Source organism: Apium graveolens, chromosome 5 (genome assembly GCF_009905375.1).
Source record: "Apium graveolens cultivar Ventura chromosome 5, ASM990537v1, whole genome shotgun sequence".
Classification (NCBI taxonomy): Eukaryota; Viridiplantae; Streptophyta; class Magnoliopsida; order Apiales; family Apiaceae; genus Apium; species Apium graveolens.
This window is the reverse complement of record NC_133651.1, coordinates 22,966,372-22,987,589: the sequence shown is the minus strand read 5'-3', so window position 1 is coordinate 22,987,589 and position 21,218 is coordinate 22,966,372. Positions and strand designations below refer to the sequence as shown.

At 33.6% G+C, this 21,218-nt stretch overlaps 2 protein-coding genes and 1 long non-coding RNA gene across 3 annotated transcripts; 1 reads left to right on the top strand and 2 right to left on the bottom strand.

Annotated features, from left to right (window-relative positions):
* Positions 1-854: 854 nt before the first annotated feature.
* LOC141661544 (uncharacterized) lies at positions 855-1,991 on the top strand. Its single transcript, XR_012550013.1, has 2 exons — positions 855-1,432; positions 1,670-1,991. It is a non-coding gene; the product is annotated as an uncharacterized LOC141661544 (long non-coding RNA).
* A 647-nt stretch (positions 1,992-2,638) lies between these two features.
* LOC141723654 (DDT domain-containing protein DDR4-like) lies at positions 2,639-11,661 on the bottom strand. Its single transcript, XM_074525512.1, has 12 exons — positions 10,970-11,661; positions 10,778-10,888; positions 10,098-10,184; positions 9,966-10,003; positions 9,804-9,885; positions 8,687-8,793; positions 8,337-8,493; positions 7,096-7,188; positions 6,845-6,968; positions 6,347-6,389; positions 3,682-3,864; positions 2,639-3,600 (listed from the first exon to the last, which is right to left on the bottom strand). The coding sequence occupies exons 1-12, from the start codon at positions 11,336-11,338 to the stop codon at positions 2,856-2,858; spliced, it is 2,139 nt and encodes a 712-aa protein (XP_074381613.1). The 5' UTR covers positions 11,339-11,661; the 3' UTR covers positions 2,639-2,855.
* Positions 11,662-12,252: 591 nt separating this feature from the next.
* On the bottom strand, positions 12,253-18,673 carry LOC141659917 (uncharacterized). The gene is made up of 5 exons (XM_074466853.1): positions 18,203-18,673; positions 16,428-17,590; positions 15,930-16,015; positions 14,735-15,237; positions 12,253-13,665 (listed from the first exon to the last, which is right to left on the bottom strand). The coding sequence occupies exons 1-5, from the start codon at positions 18,629-18,631 to the stop codon at positions 12,475-12,477; spliced, it is 3,372 nt and encodes a 1,123-aa protein (XP_074322954.1). The 5' UTR covers positions 18,632-18,673; the 3' UTR covers positions 12,253-12,474.
* Between the last annotated feature and the right edge of the window lie 2,545 nt (positions 18,674-21,218).

Here is a 21,218-nt window from a genome sequence, read left to right as displayed (position 1 = left end):
GACAACCGGACCCCACTTTCCATCTTAACCATCCAATCACTCACCAACCAAGAATCATCAAGGGATAGGATGAAGAGGTACAATCCCCTAAAACCCTAAATTTCTTCTTCTTCTTCAAGAAACCCCATTCTTACTCTCATGCCGGAGTTGCCGCGGGGCTACAACCCCCCTCCGGTTCTGTTTTGCAGCACCCCGTTACACCAGCTTAACCATACGCATTCTGCCAAAAGAAATGGACTCGAACACGAGTGAGAGAGGAAAAGACCGGGGAAGAAACAAAGTTATCACCTACATCTTCTATATTAAACTTTGACAGGAATCAACATGTACAAACTTTTTTTACCGTCAAAATCTACATCTATCATTTATCTTTAAAGGGTTCATCGTTATTAAAAATTTTCAAACATGACATATAAGTTAAGGGTTCATTCTTATTAAAAAGTTCTACCAATTACTCACGTAACATCTCATATATATATTTGGGAAAACAATTTGACCTCTTTCGGAATCTCAGATATTTTTCTAACCATTTCGAGGCATTTGGGGAAAATAATGTGACCTTTTTTGATGTCTCTGATCCAAGACCCAACTAATAAAAATGTACGATATGTCATTATATATTATATTATATTATATATATATATGTATATATATATATTTTAAAAATCTTTTTAGAATTTTATTATTTAAGTACCCTAATTATTCTAAATTGAGATGTTACAAAAATAGAAAAAAAGATCGAATATTGTCTCGTTTTTTAAATTAAAATTAAATGTAGATGGTAATTTGCTACACCGGCGATGATTAATCAAAACTCACAAAGACTAAAAACCAGATCACGAAAGTTACAAGTATCCTTTTCCTTGTAGGATTCACATTTGTCGGAACAGGGATGATTATACTTGCCCTTTATATATTTGATATTTCTTTTCTATCTGCAACCAAACTATTTGATCATCCATTTTATAGTTTACCCTAAGTTTCTGCACAATCTCTTTATGTGTACAATGAATACATAAAGATCAAGTTCTTACCATCTGCAGAAAGAACAATATATTTCACGTCAAGAACTCCTCTTCACAACTTCAAACTAAACGATCTTGTATGGGGCTCTCGAAACCTACTCCATTGTGTCGAAACCAAATCAAGAATCAACAACAAGTCGACCCCTGTTTCGATACCCTGCATTGAGGCCAAACGGTGCAAAAGGAAGTCGTGTTCACCACCAGTGAGTAAAGTTTTGGAAGTGGTAAAGGAGAGGAGTGTGAGGAGAAGAGAGGGTTTGTTTTCGCTTTCATTGCGTAAAGAAGAGATTGATCAAGATTTTACTCGTGTGATCGGGAGGATGCCTATGAGGAGGATCAATGTGAAGAAGGTTTTTAAAAGCGCCAAGAAAGAGCAGAAATACATTAACTATCAGAAATACCTTAAAGTAAGTTCTTGATTACTTTTATTATTATTATTTTGTCTGTGTTTTTTCATTAGTGTGTCTTTTTTAACTCAATTGTGTGATTCTATTAGTGTTTAAACATCAGTGTGTTGCGCGAGTTTTAGTTCATGTTTATGTGTTTTGTAGGGGAATTCTTGATATTTTTGTTTTCATAATGTATGTCTAATTGTCTATATCTCCTAGATGTGTGTCTAAAGTTGTTAATTTTAATCTTGCAAGAAATTGTTCCCGGAAACTGGTTGTCAGAGATTTATCGTGTCTGACGAATACAAAATTGTAGCTGAACAACAGAAGAATCGGAGCTGTGTGATAGTGGCAGCTCTTGACATATGTTTGAAAGTTCAGATTACCGGTTTCTGCTTTAGAAAAACGAGGTTCTGTTCATCTTTTTGTAGGGGAAACATCTGATAATCCAGCCAGCACCTGTGTTAATTGTGATTTATGATAATTGAAATATACGATGATCTATCCTTTGTTCATAAGATATTTACCAAGTTATGTAGAATTTGGTAAATCAGATTATAAGCAATGGTTTTGTGAACGTGTCAAGTTCAGTTATCTTCATCTTGAACTCGATTGTAAACTTAATTGTGGGTCATGTACATGTATGTCTGCATAAACCATGCTTCAATGTACATAGTTTTGGCTACATCATTGAAACTAACTTGCAGCGGATGCAGCTAACTTACTCTTATATTGCTTTTTTCCAAGGTTTCTTTCTGCCCGGCTTTCGTTTTCCTTCAGTTCATGCATTTTCTTGATGAAAATGGTAGTTATGCTGATTGTCATTCTTTTCAAGTTGATCACTTGAAGCCTTGAGGGCATTCCTGGAGACTATTTTAACAAATCAACTTACCTTATTTCAACAAGAGAGCACAAATTTTTGTTGGTTGAAGCTTTGAAGGTCCCAAATTGCTATAACTTTCGTTAAACATAATGAACCCCCTACATTCACATTAATCTCATCAATTTCTAACATCCACAAATTATCAGAGCATCATTCGAGACCAATTTTTGAGAACATAAAACAGTAAAACTTTTGTAAGAAAAACAAAAAACTTTAACAATAAAGTTTTAAACAAACCATGAAACATCCACCTGTGAGAATTCATCAACTTGTCTTGTGCAATCACACAACCACCACCAAACCCTTGTTTGGCTTGAAAGTCACTTGTAGCAAAACTAAAATAATGAGAACTAAGTTTACATAATGCCTCTACACTTCTTTTTTTTCTTTTGCAAAGTTCTCAGTTATACATCGCCTGCCATAGCCATAGATAAAACTTATGCAGGAAGGCAATTGCCAAAATTCGCCATGGAAGACCTATCTAACTTTTACTTCCATAATAGATTGAACCAAAAATTTTATATTATCTATTATACAACCCACTTACTAAGGGAAGCCTTACAAGTTGTCGGTATTTTCGTCTTTCATAGTTGAGGTAGGACCGTCGTCAAACCCAGGCCCTGGTGCAAGCTCATTAAGATCAAGAAAGCGCCTTTTTTGCACACCTTCCAACTCATCTTGATCTGGACCATGAGCCTTTGTAGGTACTTGGAGTTTTTCTGTTTCTACTGCCTCAGGCTTCTCTTCAACAAGTGGCTCCCTTTTCATCTCCTGGTAATCATCATCATTCTGTTCTGAATCTACACTTCTTGCACACAACGAAAATTCTGCAGATTCAAATCCATAGGTGTGCTTGTCTTGTGCATTCACTTCCTCCTGTTCTAGAAACTCATATTCTGAATCTGACCCATCTAACCGTCTATAATCAATACGGTTTCTGGTGGCCCTTCTACTACGTCTTAAACCTGGTTGGATATCATTAACTGACCTCAACTTTGTTTCCCTCCTGGTTCGGCCTCTAAATTTCCTCAATCTTGGATGTTCACTACTATCCTCGCTAAGACTCAAATATTCATCATCTTCCTCATCCACTTCCTCTTCAGCACGTTCTCCTTCCCAATACTCATCTCCTTCAGAGCTACTGTTCATTTTCTTCATATCTTTCCGTTTCCTCAAATATTCTTCATCATAAACAACCTCTCCAACTATATCATAGTCACTGTCAAAGTCCGCCTCTTGATCTGAGACCCCTTTAGCAAACTCTCTTTCTGAATATCGTTGAGGTCTCTGCCTACGTCGATTGCTGCAAATTGTTGTCCCAGTTATTGCAAGTTTTTTAGTTGAGAAACAAGCATCATAGGAAATTGAGAAGAAATGGATATACCTGCGATCTAATGGTTCAGAATTATCCCCATAGTCACTTTCTATATAATCAGGAGATTTGGGTGATAAAGCACTGAATGAATCACGTTGATGATTTTGTCCCAGTCTACTACTACCATTTGACGATGAATTATGTCTTAAACCTTCTCTTCTGACAGTGTTTTCAGACGATGGTTGATTTGTTCTGCACAAAACATATGAAACTTTAAGTTCACGTCAACACCACTCTTTTGCAAACAACAGGACACACTTGGCACTTACCATCACATTTAGAATATATTGAAAGTTGTCAGTGTTTACTATATAAAAAACAAGGGCTTGGCTAATCTGTGCCCCAAGGGCACAGTTTGAGTGCATTAATTTTAATTCACAGCTAAACAAAATAACACTTTCTTGTATTCCTACGTTTTTCAAAATACTGCTTAACCCTTTTTTATCGTCAAAGACTTCTCCTTTTCCTTCATTATTTTCGAAATGAGAAGTATATGCAATACTTTTAAGAATAATACAATTATTCAAAAAATTTGGAAGTGATGTTTTCTACTATCATTTGATAAAATACTACCACTACTAATAATAATGTTTAAAATGAAGAGTTGGGTTCAGTGGAGACCAATATCATTTGGAGACCCTGGACACCTATATAACTGCCGTTAGATTTTGTAAGATTGTGCGGTTAGAGATGAATACAAAATGATAGACAGATTAATACTTATAAACCTAAGTCAAAAATATAATGTAACATGTATATAAATATTATGTGAAAAATATATTAAAAAATTGAGTAGTGTACTTCAGAAATAGAGTGTAGTAGTTTAAATTATAAAGTGTAGTATGTTTAAACCTAAATAAAAAAAATAATGTAACAAGATTACCGGCTTAAGTGAAAGTTTTATTTAAAAAAATAGAGTGCAGAATATATCGTACAACTTTATAAATAGAGTGTAGTACTTCAAATTTTAAAATTTAGTACTTTTAAATCTAAATAAAAAATATAATACAACATGCAGAATAAAATATTATAAAATATTATGTTAAAAAATATTTTAAAAAAAGCGCAAAACATATTGTAGAACTTTATAAATAGAATGTAGTCTATAAAATGTAATACTTTTAAACCTAAATAAAAAATATAATGCAACTTGCAGAATAAAATATTATGTGAAAAAATATATTAAAAAAAAATGAAAGGCAGAAAATATTATGGAATTTTATAAATAGAGTGTAGTACTTAAAATTATAAAGTGTAGTACTTTTAAACCTAAATAAAAAATATAATGCAACTTGCAGAATAAAATATTATGTGAAAAACTATATTAAAAAAAATGAAAGGTAGAACATATAATATAATTTTATAAATAGAGTGTAGTACTTAAAATTATAAAGTGTTGTACTTTTAAACCTAAATAAAAAATATAATGCAACTTACAGAATCAAATATTATGTGAAAAATATATTAGAAAAAATAGAGTGCATAACATATTTTAGATTTTTTTATAAACAAAATGTGGTACTTTAAAATCTAAATAAAAACATATAATTTAACATGCAGAACACATATTATGTGAAAAATATATTCAAAAATAAAGTTCTAGTGCATAACTTAGCCTAATAAATATTAGAGTGGAATATATTTGATGTGGAGTAAATGACAAAAAAAGTATTTATGCATAAATAAAAATTTAGTACTTTTAAACCTAAATAAAAAATATACTACAACTTGCTGAATAAAATACTATGGGAAAAAAAACATATTAAAAAAATAGAGTGCAAAACATATCGTAGAACTTTGAAAAATAGAATGTAGTACTTAAAATTATAAAATGTAGTACTTTATAATGCAACTTGCAGAATAAAATATTATGTGAATAAATATATTTAAAAACAGAGTGCATAACGTATTGTAGATCTTTTACAAATAAAGTGTAGTACTTTAAAATATAAATTAAATGGTATAATTTAAAATAAACAAGTAATATATGAAAATTATATTCAAAAATAGAATTCTAATACATAACTTATCCTAATAAAAATTATAATGTAATATATTTAATATAGAGTAAATGACAAAAAAAAAAGTTTTTATGCATAAATAAAAAGTTTTTATAGATAAAAAAAATTTATTATGGAATAAGGAAGAAAAAACTACTTAATATATGTAAAGTACGGGTCGCTAATTTTAGGTTTTATTTTATACACATGTAATGTAATCTGAAACCTCCATTTCATCCCATCTAACGACCTATAAACGGGACTCCAGGTCTCCAAATAAAAAATGAACTCCACTGAACTTTTGTCTTGAAATGAAATATTGCGCTTTTTATATTTTCATAAGATAAGTATTATTCTAGTGTAATTCTATCATATTAAATTAGTATATATTTCCGAAAAAATACATATACAAGTAAATTAAAAAAACATTGATCACCGAATGAGAGCAAATTGCTCTCGGCAATTTGGCAAGTGTGAAATATTAAAACATCACAATTAATTCATTTAACTGTAAACATGCCAAAACAGAAAAAAATGTAAATTATCAAGTCACTAAAGGCAGTCCCTTTCATATCCTGTGTCTAATGATGTTGCTTTTACAAACAACAGATACAAACAAAAGCAAAAATGACTGGAGGTAAAAGAGATTAGATTTGCAAAGGTGAGAAACATACTTTGTTGATTTGATAGCTTCATTTATTGATCTGTCATAATCATCTGCAAATATTAAAGATTTATTAAGGAAATATCAGTACTAAAATGCCGATGTGCAATCTAAGACTTACGAATATAGGAAGATGCAATAATATTCTAAATTACTCCCTCTGTTTTTTTATTTGTCATTTTGACTTTTGCACACATTTCAATGTGCTTTGACCGACTACTTAAAATTATCGTTTGTAAAATTTTCTTTTTGGTAAATAAAAGTAGACAACTTATATTTTAATTCAGAAAAAGAAAAATTTTAAAATTATATTTCTAACTAGCCGGTCAAAGCACATTGAAATGTGTGCAACAGTCAAAGCGACAAATAAAAAAACAGAGGGAGTATAACATACTAACAGTAATATTTTGGTTGGCAAAGGCGCAGTACTTAACCCACATAATCACTGAAATACTAAGAATTTGTGATGAAATTTACAGAATGAGCAAGCCACCAAGGATTGCCTTACCAAAAGTATATGATACACGTTTTCTACCACGAAGGGAATGTCCAGGGGCAAGCCCATTCACACCCATCATATTATCGAGAAGAAGAGCTTCCCTATGTTGTTTCTTCAATAACTTCTCTTTTCTCTGCACAAAAGACACACCAATGGACAACGATGATCATACAGTTCACATACAATAAGATTATAATAATTATAAAGAAGTTAATTTAACTAGGTAACTAATGAACATAATAATCATGGTCAAAAAATACCTTGTGGACCTTCTCAATCTCGGGAAGCATGTCATTACATAACTTCTTCCCAACGGAACACTCAGTTCTATTTTTGCTTGCTAAAAGCTTCTCCTGAGACCAGAACATTGACTGTCAGGGACAGCACAAGAACAAGAAACCAAAAAAACGCCCATTTATCTGTCAGCTATTAAGGCAGAATAAAATTTGATAGATAACTATCAGAATCCGAAAGCCTGCCATCAAGAAATAAATTTGAGTCTTCAAATAGTTACAAGCTTGCACAACCGAATACCAAAGACCCAAAATTCTGAAGGGTCACCAAAGAGCAAATACCCAAAATTCCAAAAGGCCAGTTAGATTGAGTATTCAAGGATGTATTTGCAATTTCCAGTTGGTCTAAACTAATACCTTGCTTATGCATTGAATGGGGACAGGGCTGGGGAAGGGGGAAGGAATGAAGGATCATCTACATTAATTCCCTTTTTTACTAGTTACTCGCTATTATCCAATTCATAGAATATGGTTAAACAGATATAATGATATTGAACCTTTAAAAATCTTATATTGACCTTTTCTCACCTATATTTCTACTTGTTCTATAGTCTTTTCTAGAAATATAATGGAACATGTTTCCTTAAAAATTCCAGATTCTGTAAGATTGTTAACCTTTGCTTCACCGGAACACTATTATGTGTTGGTATAAACTCTAAACCAGTTCTGCTCTTTATATTTTTGAGTTGTACATGCGTAGTAGTAACTATTATGTGTAGTAGTAACTCATTTCGACATTCTGTCCCAACACCCAAGAGGTTTATTGTTGGCATTTTTTATGCAATGTTGAGTTTTGTGTAATAATTTTAGTAAAATTTGATCAATTGTACAGCTGATTTAGTTTTGAAGGTGCAAGAAAAATAAGGCACTGCAGATATGTGTGAGTATGAGGAGTTTAAATTGCGATATATATAAGTTAAAGATGAGTATAATGGAAGGGTTGCGTAAAGGAGTCAGGCGATCATAATTAGGGGGAATCAACAACTTTAATTTTAACCTGTCATATTCCTTACACCTCTAGTATGATAATGACTGAGGTAGATCTAGAAACATGAAATAAAAATTATATCTCGCAATTGTGTTGCGATGGGTTTGTGCTTGCAGAATTTTTTTTATATGTTCCAAACGAATCAAGAAAGGTCAAAAGTCAAAACAGCAATAATTTACGGCATGCGCAGAGAACATGGGACCGAGCATGACAAACTTACAGAAACGTCTTGAAATTCATCTAAACTGGTTGCTACTGTCTCCCACTGATAACACGAACTAGAAATAGGTTCTACACTTTTTCCTTTCCCTTTCTTCACCTCAATTTCTCTAATCTCTCTGTACAAACGCTGACCAATGACGGGATCATCTTCGTACCTATACATGTAAAGATAGAGCTGGACATATTAAATCTAAAAAGAGTAGATCTATATCGCACCTATTCTAATCAATGGTGTTCCATTTACAAGGCAATGACATACCTGTTCACATTTTAATATAACAAAAGGATAAGCTAGTGATGACCTAATAAAGAACCTTAATAGTAATTATAAAAGGCACAAGGAATTACCAATAGGAGATCCCACGAGAATCACCACCAATACGTTCCTTACGGAATGCTGAAAGTTGAACACCGTGCTTTATTGAATTATCTATATAGCTCCGAATGTCTTCTTGCTGGGTAACAAGAAAAGTTATTAACAAAAACATATGTTAATTCAGTTTATTTCATGAATCATTTATGCTGTTCTCTACAGTCTACACGCGACACCTCAATATCTTATAGTTAGATAACTTATAAACAAATCCGACCCTTTTACCAATGTAATTCAAACTTGTACAGCACATAACTCATATTTTCTATTTGGTCATTACACTTGGGACCTCCTCTTATAGCATCTGAATAGAACGATACTAGTAACTTACAGTATTTGGTCTGCTCTAAATATGACTCCCAAAATCCATAAAAAATAAAAAGTGAAAAGTGCATTTTCCTTTTAGACTCGTGCTTTGCATGGGCTATACATGTTCTTGAAGAATATATACACAAACCATATTGATGCCCCTCATAAAAAGCTATGAAAAGAAAACTTAAAGCTAATAATATATACTTGTGTCATCTATGATCTATCTATTCCGTGGCATGGCAGAAAGGAACCAAACTGTTTTTCTATTGACAGGCTTTGGAAGATGATACAAGTTTTGTGTGTAGCTTAGCGATTGTAGTTTTTCAAACTTCTAGACGTTTATCATTTGCCCTTCTAATCCTTATCAAGTAAGCTTTGCTCATTTAAACCCTTCCTTCCTGATCACATCTTAGGTGAACTTTTTCAATTAACCTGCAAAGCCTGGTCCTATTCATAGAGTAACATTATGCCCCCATCATTCTTGCAACATAAGAAGACTTTCTACATAGTAATTTGCTTTCCAGATTTACTTAGGTGTTTACTACTTCCCTTCTCATTTCTAATACTTACCCATATCTATTTTCATATATTAGCTCTTGTATAAGCACTGCACAGCTGCAACAATTTTTATCATTTTGTTGTATAAAATATTTTTAGATGGACCAAGCCTAACAGACAACAGTGCCTCCATAAAAATTGGGTTTAATATATAACCCATGGGAATTTTTTTTAAAAGGAAATCAATGTAAATCAGAGAAACGCTTGAATTCCTTACTGTACCTCGACACGAATATCACACAAGGCTTTTAGAATCACCACACGGACACCAGGATCAAGTTTATTATATGCTTCAACCTCAAATCTACAAAACAATTTAAGTAAACCTTGTTGCATATTAAATTAAAAGAAGTAGATATCTTTACATATATGCAAGATTCTTACCCATGAGATGAAACTATTGGTAGCTCCCCATCTGCAACCTGCAATGCATGAACAACCCGATTGAATTCCAACATAGGAACAGTAGACTAATATATTTGAAATGAAATGAGCTAGTGAAGCTCAGGTATTTACCCAATGCCACCAGTGCTTTAACTTTCTACAAAGAGCAGTAACCCAAGTATTTTGTCCAAGAGTCAATCGAGCAATAGGCGGGGTAGCCTACATTATAAACAAATATCATAAAAAGAAAAAGAGAAAAGAAGCAAATAAAAAACATACATTGCACAAGCTAGTAAATAGAGAATTCAAGAGTTTATATCACACACATATAATTGTCGTACAACAAAATCTATTCTCACTTAATAAGTCATAACCAAAATGAATAGGCCATTCCTGCAAAGAAAGCTCAAAAGCTTATAAACAGATTCGCCAATCATATGCGGCAAAGTCAAAAGTAATTCAGTAATATGCCTTAAAGTTAGCAAGTTGTGAACAGAAGTGTTAGTAAATGCAATATGCGCACTGAAGCGCAAAGGTCAAGTGCAAAGGTCACGTGGAGCATAAGCGCAACGCGCAACGCGATATGTGCTAAAAGTTAAGAAAATTTGTAGTGTTCCGCAATTCGAATTACATTGGTGACGTAAGCACATAGGAAATTAAGTAATAACTACAAGCTTTACATCCAGGATCAACAAACAATCAAGTGATCAAAGAAGCAATCTAGCTTCACATTTTTATAATGAACATGCAGAATCAATTAAAGCAATTACCAGAAAAAGCATGCAATCCTAACTAATGAAAAAAGCACCAACCTTTAACAAAGGAATGTGTATATCAGCTAAAGTATTATTCGGTGTAATCAAAGCTGTTTCCAACTCCTCAATCGAGAACTCCGCTTTAATATTCAAAATTGGCCTAAACACCTACAATCACAAACACATACATTATCACCAAAACACTACAATTCAACACAAAGTTCAAAACTTTAACTAAATTCAGCTCACATTCAAAAAATTAAGAATCGAAGCCAACTCCCACATCGACCTGATACTCCACCGTGGCAACTGAGAAATCGTTGGCTCCCCGACCAAAGGTGTCACAATCTTACTGCATTGCTGATCCTGAGGCGGCGAAGGAGGCGGAGACTCTTCTAAAGACAAAGACATCTCCTTTCTCTTATTATTCTTCTTCCTCTCATTAGCACTTGCTTCTTTGGCCTCGTAAAGCTTAGCTGCAGAACGAAGTGTACAAGCCCTTGAAGGCCTCACTCTCCTAACAAAATTGTCATCACCATTATTAGTAAAGTTGGTGTCTTTCTTGTTTTCTTGGGAATTGTGATGAATTGGAGAAGAGGGTTGTTGTTTGTTAGACATATTTGAAGAGAGATTGTATTTGATGAGGTCAGATACAAAGATCAATAGATCATGAGAGAGAGGGAGAGAGAGAGAGAGGAGAGAGGGGGGGTAAATAATTAGGGTTCAAGGGTGTGAAAAAAGATGTGATATTTAGGGAGATTGTGTGTGTAGATTGAGAGTAAACAATTGGGGGTTATGGGGGTGGGTGATTAAGGTGAGAAAAGATTTGAGTTTGGATTGTGAATATAATGACCGTTGAAGGGAAGGGAGGATGAAACCAAAAACTGGGATTGTTTGGACCCCCTTCTAAGTTTTAACTGCCCCCCCCCCTGCTTCCAACTAATTTTAGGGCAAAGAGGCCACTGTTTTGGGGCTCGCCTCTTTTTATAACACTACAATCCTCCAATTTAATTTTAATTTTTTATAAAAGTTATATTATTTTAGAGGTTTTTGAAATAAATATGATTTTCTAAAGAATACGTTTTATTTAAGTTTTTATTTATAAATATAAGGTTTTTTATTTTTTTTTGCAAAAATATGATTTTGGAATCAGACACAACTTCGAATGCAACAAAAAAAAGTTTATGTTATTTTTCAGAAAATGTAAAAAAAGTTGCATATTTGATTGATTTTGATTACAAACCGTATTTTTGCAAATATTTCAAAACTATTCAAATTCCAAAAAATTTAAAAAGGCTAGTATTTTTGATAATTTCTTAATTACTATTAAAATATGTTTATTTGTAATCTAATCTTACAAGCCAAAATCATTTCAATATTTCATAATACATAAGATTTTAATTTGAAAATATGTTATATTGGAACATCTAATTTTCGAAAACTGAAAAAATATATGAAAAGATTGCATATAAAATATATTAGATGCGCTTTGTCAGTTGTCCCTCAGTCCCTCTACTTCTACTCTACACAACTTGGCAATATTTTTGTTATAGCTGAAAAAAACAATAATCAAATTTGCAGGTATACTCTTACATACAGAGGAGAAGATAGAAGAAGTTGCATCTTTTCTCCTCTACATGTACATGTATAGCTCTAGTTAAATTCAAAAGTAACAAAGAAAGTGAAAACAAAAGGCCAGAATATCTACAAGGCCTCATAGCTTGTGAAGGACTCGGAGGGAAAGTAGCGGCATTTCACTGAACTGAATGTTGTAATCTTACAAGTATAATCTGTTTGTAGAAGGTTCTCGTCCGCAAGAACAACCCTAAAGCAACAAAAGAACCCAATAGAGTTGTTGATGCCATGATAATGAATGATAGCATGAAACAATGTGTTCCGGTGCATGAGTTTCCTCCAGTGGATGCTTCTTTATCATAGATATACCCGACCACTCTCACAGACAGAACATAAGAGCCCAAAGGACAAGCAATGGTAATTGTGTTAAATATTGTTCCCAGATGCACTACACCAAAGATCTCAGAAACAATTGTGGGCATCAGTGACCACTGCGAGCCATAGCAAACACCCACTAGAACTGATCCAACATATAAAGCGCCAGGTAAACCAGAAGCAATCATGGAATGACCACCGCTCATGATAAACAACGTCAGGGCCATGAGCAATGGCCTTGCCCATCCTTTTGTTTTTAACAAGTAATCTGATAGATATCCAGCTCCAAAACGACCAAGAAAATTCCAGATACTCCACAAGGAAACCAAAGTGTTTGTCTCAAACTTCGTATAGCCTAAAGCTTCTCCTATTTGGCTGATATTGTTTATTAAGGCAAGTCCTGATCCCATGCCACATGATGTGGCAAAAAATAGAAACCAGAAGTTACTGCTGCGCATGGCTTGGAACAAATTTAGGTTCTCTGCCGATTGCAATCTGTAGTCGCTAGTACATGTCTGATCATCTGCATCACCAGGAACCTGAGAATAGTCACTTGGATCTTGTCTACAGTGAATTTGTCCTTCATCCAACTGGTTTGGGCCATTCATCAGTCGATTCTCCTCAACAAGGTACCTACTTGAAGTATTCAAGGAGTCTTCATGTTCTGCTTCGGTTGCAATGTAAAAGGGAGTTGATATTAATGTAATTAGAGCACCAAGTATAACAATATGTCCCACCAATGTCAAAGTAAAGTAACTCTCCACTATTATTACAATCATGAGATAAGCAGCGGTTAGCAGGGCAACAATTGAGAACCTGTTCAAATGCTTCTTCTCATCCACGCTGTTGGTGTTAAACAATCTTACAAAGCACATGAATATTATAGTGTTGAAGGAGGGCAACAGAGCCAGCATCAATAAATATGCAGAAGGTCTATTCGGGAAAATCGTCTGATATACTTGAATCAATATTGCTCCACTCAAGCCAAGAAATCCCTACACAATGTGAGTTGGAAATTTTTATATAAAAAAATGAAATAAATTAACAAACGCGGATGTAAGATCGAGAGCCAATAGCTGGGTAGGGTCCAGTATTGCAACAAAAGTAGAACAATCATTTATTGTGATAAATTTTTTTCCCCTAAATGTCAATGTTGTTGAATTCAGAAGAGGGGTTCATTTTTAAGAAAGGAAACCAGTCTCCGGGTATCCTTCTTCATCTTGCGACAAAATTCTAATATTAGAATTTATCACAGTTCATACAAAATATACATATTTAATACATAGATGTTTAATATGGACCACATTCCTGCTAAATAATTAGAAATGCTAGTAAGTCCTATCTCACACTACGACCATAACATGTTAAATTGATGAACGACTTCCCTATATGTAGTGTCGACTTCCCTATATGAAGCGTCCCTGCGGTGTTAAATAAAATGAAATGATCCACCGGTTAAATAAATGGCCAAAACCAACATTATTGGACTGAAGGTAGTTAATATCAGAAAGGAGAAAAGATCTTCGGGTTTGTTCCTATACCACTTTTCTCCAATCTATAAACTATACATGGGTGCATAAGAACACAAATATAAATCATTGATACAATTAATCGCAACATTGCCCATAGTTCGTAGAATTTCTACATTATACCAAATTCAGCATAACAGTAAAAATAGTTTCTCATACCATGGACATAATCATGGAAATTGTAAAAGGGCTTCCTGCCTTCCTTCAAGCCTAAAGATAGTCAGTGTGTGTGTGTGTGTCTACAGGCCTAAATAGTCAACAGCTTAATATCTCAAAATTGAGCAAAAGGATGATCAATAATCACAATTAGTGCAAAATAGCAGTAAATAAAGCTCAAGAATCACAATCCTTGTAAAATAGCAGTGGATAAAGCTAAGATCAAATTTGCATATTTGAGGCTAAAAAATATATAAATTCGCAAATTGTACAGAATCATCACTGACAACAAAAAATAGTCCCAAATGCCTAAAATTTACAGCGCCAAATGTTAGCTTAAATTGCAAATTAAGAAGGAAAAAAGAGCAGAAACACAGACCTTCATAATGCCAACAATAGTGCCCCTATGATCAGCAAAATTATTAACACCTGTGACCACATTAGCAGTATTTACAAATGTCAATCCATGAGCTGCTACCAGCATAAATAAGCACATCATTATCACCGGCGGCTGAGAAATAATTCCAGCAACCGATAACCACATAAGAAAATACCCCAAGAAAGACAAAACAGCACCCACAGCAAGAACCACCCATGGCCCACCAAACCACCCACCGGAATTCAAAGTAACAGCAGAGTAAAGAAGGCCGGAGAAAATTCCGGTGTTGGCGCCAAAATCTTTAAAAACAGAGAGGGTGTCAAGAGTTTGTTGAGAGTATGATTGTGATAATTTAATGGCAGCAGAGTAGATGCCAAAGGTGTAGAGTGAGCCGGCAGTGCTCTGTATTATGATGCTTGCTGATGTAGCTAACCATTTTTTACTGTTGCTGATCATTTCTGAAGATTCGTACTCTGTTTTTGTGAAATGTTTTTTAGAACAAGCTCATATATATATGCAACTTCAGTGTTTTTTTCTATAGACAAACCTAGCAAGGAAGTTGCCAAGTTGAAAGAAAAAGTTCTAATTTCATACTTCATCATTATTGTCCTTGTCTCTTTGATGAAGAAAGATAAGAACATAAATGATAAGGATAGAAGAATGCTTTGTACACATACTGGCGGTCATAAATTGAAACCACCTTTATATTGATAAGTTTGGAAGAATAATGAGTAAGTGCTATCTATCCCAAATCCGTTCCTAAATCTTGTCTCAAATGACGTGATATTTGTCACATTTTAATTTGTGGCCGCATATGAATGGACGCGGATTATATTTAAATTTCAGAAAAATTACCAAGTATATCAGTTACACATCAGTATTTGGAGAAGATTTGGGAATCGTTTTGGAGACTCTGACATTTCTCAAGAATAATATATTATATAAATTTAAATTTTTTATATCCAATTTCCTATAAAAATATGTCAGCACTCGAAAAAACGGTATGACCAGATTTACATAGATCTTACCAATTCCCTGTTTCTTACAAACAAAATATGGGCAGGTTTCTAAAAACTAGTGAAAATTTATGCAAAATTTTGAAGGTACTAACTTGGCGTTACTTCTTCAGGGAAGGTATAAAGTTAGGTGCAGCCCTTGAAACTGAGTTAATAATCAGTTGAGCTCAGGGTCAAACATATAGCCAATCCACAAGCTACCTGTAAACGAACTTCTCTGAGAAATGTAAGATAGTGAGATAAAACATAAACTGAACATGGTACTCTATATAAAGAAACGTCAACAACACAAAGAGAAGTGAAGTCAGTTAGTTATGTTGAATGTTGTTCTATAAGGATGGTCGACCATATGGCAGCAGTAAGTCCAACGTCTTTAAGATATCCAGGTCTACTTCATACAATGAACTGATGTAAATTCTAATCTCTAAAAACAAAGAATCGCATCAGGATGCATACGCTATACACAGGTACAAAGCTATACATATAAAGATTTAATGTAACTTGACATTTGCTTCCACTTGTGTAACTTATCTTTATTAGTTGAAGATGATATGCCTCACAGTTTTCGGAGTCAACTGAAATGGCATAACCACCAGAAATTCATTTTAGCAACAGTAGACTACAGATTTTCATAACACCAGTGATTTACAGTGACCTGAGCTCAAATATACATCTACCCTCTTGAGGAATGCCGTATTCTGTTAAGAAGAACCGTTTTGTAAAACCTCCTTGTCCGGAAAAACAATATCAAGGCAACTAGTGAACCAACAAGACTAACAGCAGCAAAGATGAAAAATGATAACATAAAACAATGAGTGCCATAACATGTCTGCTGGCCTGATGCTTCTTTGTCATAAATATAGCCAGCCACCCGAACAGACATTACATAAGATCCAATGGGGCTGGCAATAGCGATGGTGTTAAAAATGGTTCCCAAATGCAGCACGCCAAATATTTCGGAGGTAATGGTGGGCATTAAGGACCACTGAGAACCATAGCAAACACCAACTATGACAGAACCCAGATACAAATTCCCGGGAAAGCCAGATGCGATAATTAAATGGCCAAAAGCCATGATTGCCAGCATAAGGATCATAAAAAATGGCCTTGGCCAGCCTCTTTTGTGGAGGTAAACATCTGAAATGTATCCAGCTCCACAGCGTCCAAGAAAATTCCATATACTCCACAAAGAAACCAACGTACTTCTTTCAACAGATGTGTACTTCAAAGATTCTCCTATTTGGCTAATATTGTTGATTGTGGCAACTCCTGAACCCATCCCGCAGATCATGGCAACAAATAACAACCAGAAATCAATGGTGCATATGGCTTGCAAGAGATTCATTTCTTCTCCAATCTGTCTTGTGTGATTCTCTAGTCCTGCGTGAAGTTGTGAATCATAAATTTCTACTGGATCCGTTGCTGCATAACTCTTTTTTGTCTCCACTGACTCAGTATCATGTAGTAAAGGGGTTCTTGAGGGTACAGTTCTACAAATTTCCTCTCTTTGAGCATTTATTGCAATTCTAAGGGGTGAAAATAGCAAAAGAAGAAGTAGCAGGAAAATTATGATCCGAGCCCATGGTTGAAAAGTAAAGGTATTTTCCAAAACTATTAAGATCAACAGGTAGGCAGCAAGACCTAAAGCGGTCAATGATAGACGATTCAGATGTTTATCATCATGTCCATCATTTGTCTCGTATGTTCTAACTAAAAACATAAGCAAGATGGGAAGAAGAGACGGCAACAAAGCAAGCATCAACAAGAAACTACTTGGATTGTCCTCGAGTAATGTATAGTACACTTGAATTATGATTGCTCCACTCAGCCCAAGAAAACCCTGAGAAATCACATAAGATTACAAGCAATCATGTCACCGACAAACAACAATTGCTCAAATTGTCAACATGTATCACATTTCAGTTTGTAGCAACATTGTACATGCACAGGCCTATCAACCTATTTTACACAAGTCTTCTTTAGATCAATCTTGCCTTCTAAGTTGTAAAAGTGATCATGGAAGTAAAATTCTAATTCGCCCTATGGTCCGCAATGAACGGAACGAGATGAAAAAATGTGAACAAATAAAGTGCATACTTTTACCAAGAAATAAGTTGGAAAGAGTAACTAGCATCAAGATCAGTTTAGACAAGCATGAATGTAACAGTCAGCAAAAAAACTAAAATCAACACTACAATTTTTTAACAAGAATAAAGTAAAAATTCATTGCGTGATTTATCCAATTGAACTAACGTTATATTGTATTGCAATTTGCACTCATTTAAACAAGTTTTACCAAAATTGTACTAATCAGTAATCACACTTAACTACAACACTCACTGACAACATTTTCAAATATACAACAAGTACCAAAATAAAATCATTACTAAAAACACCGTTTTCCAATTAATTTATCAAGATTATTCATTTATCGAGATTCCACTAAGTATACCTTCATAATGCCAACAATAGTCCCACCATACTCCGGAAAATTCTCAACACCCGCAACAACATTCGCCGTATTAAAAAAAGTCTGCGCCTGACTCGCTAGAAACATAAACAAACACATCACCGGAACTTCCGGCCGGTGCAAAATTCCGGTGACAGCCAACCAAACAAAAAAATACCCAACAAAGCACAGAACTGCTCCGACCAGATGAACCACCCACGGCCTTTTTCCGGCGGAGTAAAGTACGCCGGATATGACGCCGACGTTTGCGCCGATATCTTTAAAAACAGAGACTGTGTCGAGTGTGGACTGATCGTAAAGTTGAGATGATTTGAGGAGAGGAGAGTAGATTCCAAAGGCGTAAGATGAGCCGGAGCTGCACTGGATCCATATACTTGCTACCGTCGCTGTCCATTTATCAGGTATCATCATTTTTTTCCGGCGAGTGATACTCTGTATCGGGACCTGAGTATGTTTATTGCACTGATATTTTAAAAGATTTTTTTTAATATATGAAAGATTTTTTTGGATTTTGTCAGATTGTTAAATATATTTTATGATTTTTGAAATTAGAGCATAATTCATGAGATTTTGAAGGATTGTGTTTAAATCACAACATAAAATTAAAATCAAATATAATTCATTAAAAGGCATAAATTATATATAATATATTAAAATCCAAGTTCAATACACCCCTAAATGTTTATTTTAAAAAAAATATTTGTGCAAAAAAATTAATATCCAAAACTAATAACATAATTTTAATTTGTTATCCAAAATATAAAAATTAGAGAAATAATATCACCATATTCTGAAATAAATTAAAATACATGAAAAATAAGTAAATCAAGTATAATTTTGTTTTTTTGTTTTTTTTGTGTTTTGTTAATAAGGTGTCGGATTTATTTTATGATTATCATATTTTTATGTAATTATATAAATTATGAGTTTTTATTTAAAATATGGTTTTTAGGTAAGTAGGGGGTTTATCTTGAAATAATGTAATTAAGAAAGATGAACGTAATTAAAGGAAAGGACATGGTGTGACTAAATCTATACTATATTATAATAGCCGGAATAGAGATAATTTGGTTCAACGGTTTGGTTCAACGATAATTGTCTAATTTTGATTATTACAAAAATAGATAAATAGTGTTATATATCTAATAAACTACTAAATTATTAAACTACTACTAAATATAGTATACTTATCCTACTAAACTACGAATACAACTTATCCTATTATTAAAAGATATAAATAATAGTGTTACATATCTGCTAAACTACCAGAAATAGTTTATTTATTCTACTAAATTACGACCACATGTTATTCTATTATTTTTATTATTAATTTATAATCATTATATATTTATATAAATATTTTAAAAATATAATATAACTTGATAAATAAAAATTTAAAATATTAATGGAAACCAGCGCATCGCACGAGATTTATGCTAGTTTGATTAATATATGACCTACCTGATATGGAACACGAATTCCCAATTTGTGATCCCAATTTGTGTTGGGTCAAGTTCGCAAGTGAGCTGGACTTTCAATATTTTTGAGACAGCAATCGTCATAGTCACCATACCCAACCATTTTAGTATCCGGGAAATAAACTAGGGTGCATGTGAAAAATGCGTTGTTAAAGTGTAAATTATTTTTTGAAACAGATAAAAAAATGTAAAAAGTTAAGTAATCAATAATTACTTTATTATGAAAGACTATCACTCAAAGCCATCAAAATTTGACAAACAAATGGCGGATCTAAACATAAAGGAAGAGGAGAATAAAACTTTAATTATCGGCAATGATGTCGAAGAAAAAATTAATATGTATGAGTTTTGTTTGATTGGTATATTCGCTACCGAGAAAAGTATCAATACTAGGAGGATGAAATTTAAAATGACTTATATTTGAAAACATATAACGGGTTTAAATATTAAAGAAATAAAGTAGGGTATTTATTTGTTTCAATTTTATCATAAAGAGGATCTATCATGAATGGTGAATGAAGAACTTTGGTCGTTTGATAATATAATGTTAATTGTCATATCATTTTGTTCGGGGAGAATCCACTCAAAATTTCATTGTGATTCCTAAACATATGGGCACAGATACATAATCAGAATCAATTGACACGCGACTAGGTAATTTCTTTGGCGACTTTATTATATATGATTTGAAGAAATGTATACGAGTGAAAATAAGAATTGATGTGAGAAAATTATTAAAACGCAAAAAAAAAGATTATCCGAAAAATGGATAAGAGTTCATTATAAACTTCAAGTACGAGAAGTTGAGTGATTTTTGCTTTTTTATGGGCTGTTTACACCCACTGAAAAATTATGCAGAAGGTCACTATATAAGAGAAGTGAGGAATGACCAAGAGAATGGATAAGTTAGCTTAGAGTTCCTCTACAGCGGCTGACAGGTCTGGGAAAGAGCAATTGGCTCAAGGAGGAAGGTGATGAGAAGGTTGGGAGAAACAACGACATTTTAAAATTTGCGGGAGAAAATAACAGAAGGAAATGAAATGAGGATAATGTGGGACGTGATTTTAGGTATGCTGGTTATGAAAGTATAACCAACTCTGCTATAATGGGATTTCATGAAATTATGAAAAATAATCTAAGCCTCAAAAATTATTATTTTTTCAAATGATGAGCCTGAGACAAAAGCTTTTACCGGCTTAATATTGATGACACAAAAGGAAGAAAAATGTATTGGAGGATCAAATCACAATGGGTATGGACGGAGTGTTATAGTCTATTGATTTGGCTGTAACATCTTTTGCTCTAAAGGAGACTATTATTTCTGACTTGGATTGTTTAACTTCTCTTAAAACCAATCAGGTTGAGCTTGCAGAGCAAGTTAATCGGTTAAAATTAAAATTTTGAGTTAGAACTGCCAAGGGTTGGGGAGCTCTCGGACAGTTTGATGTCTGTGAGATCTTATAAAATCTCGTAACTCGGACTTTTTGTTCCTTTCTGAAACGCTTGTTACTTCGTCCAAG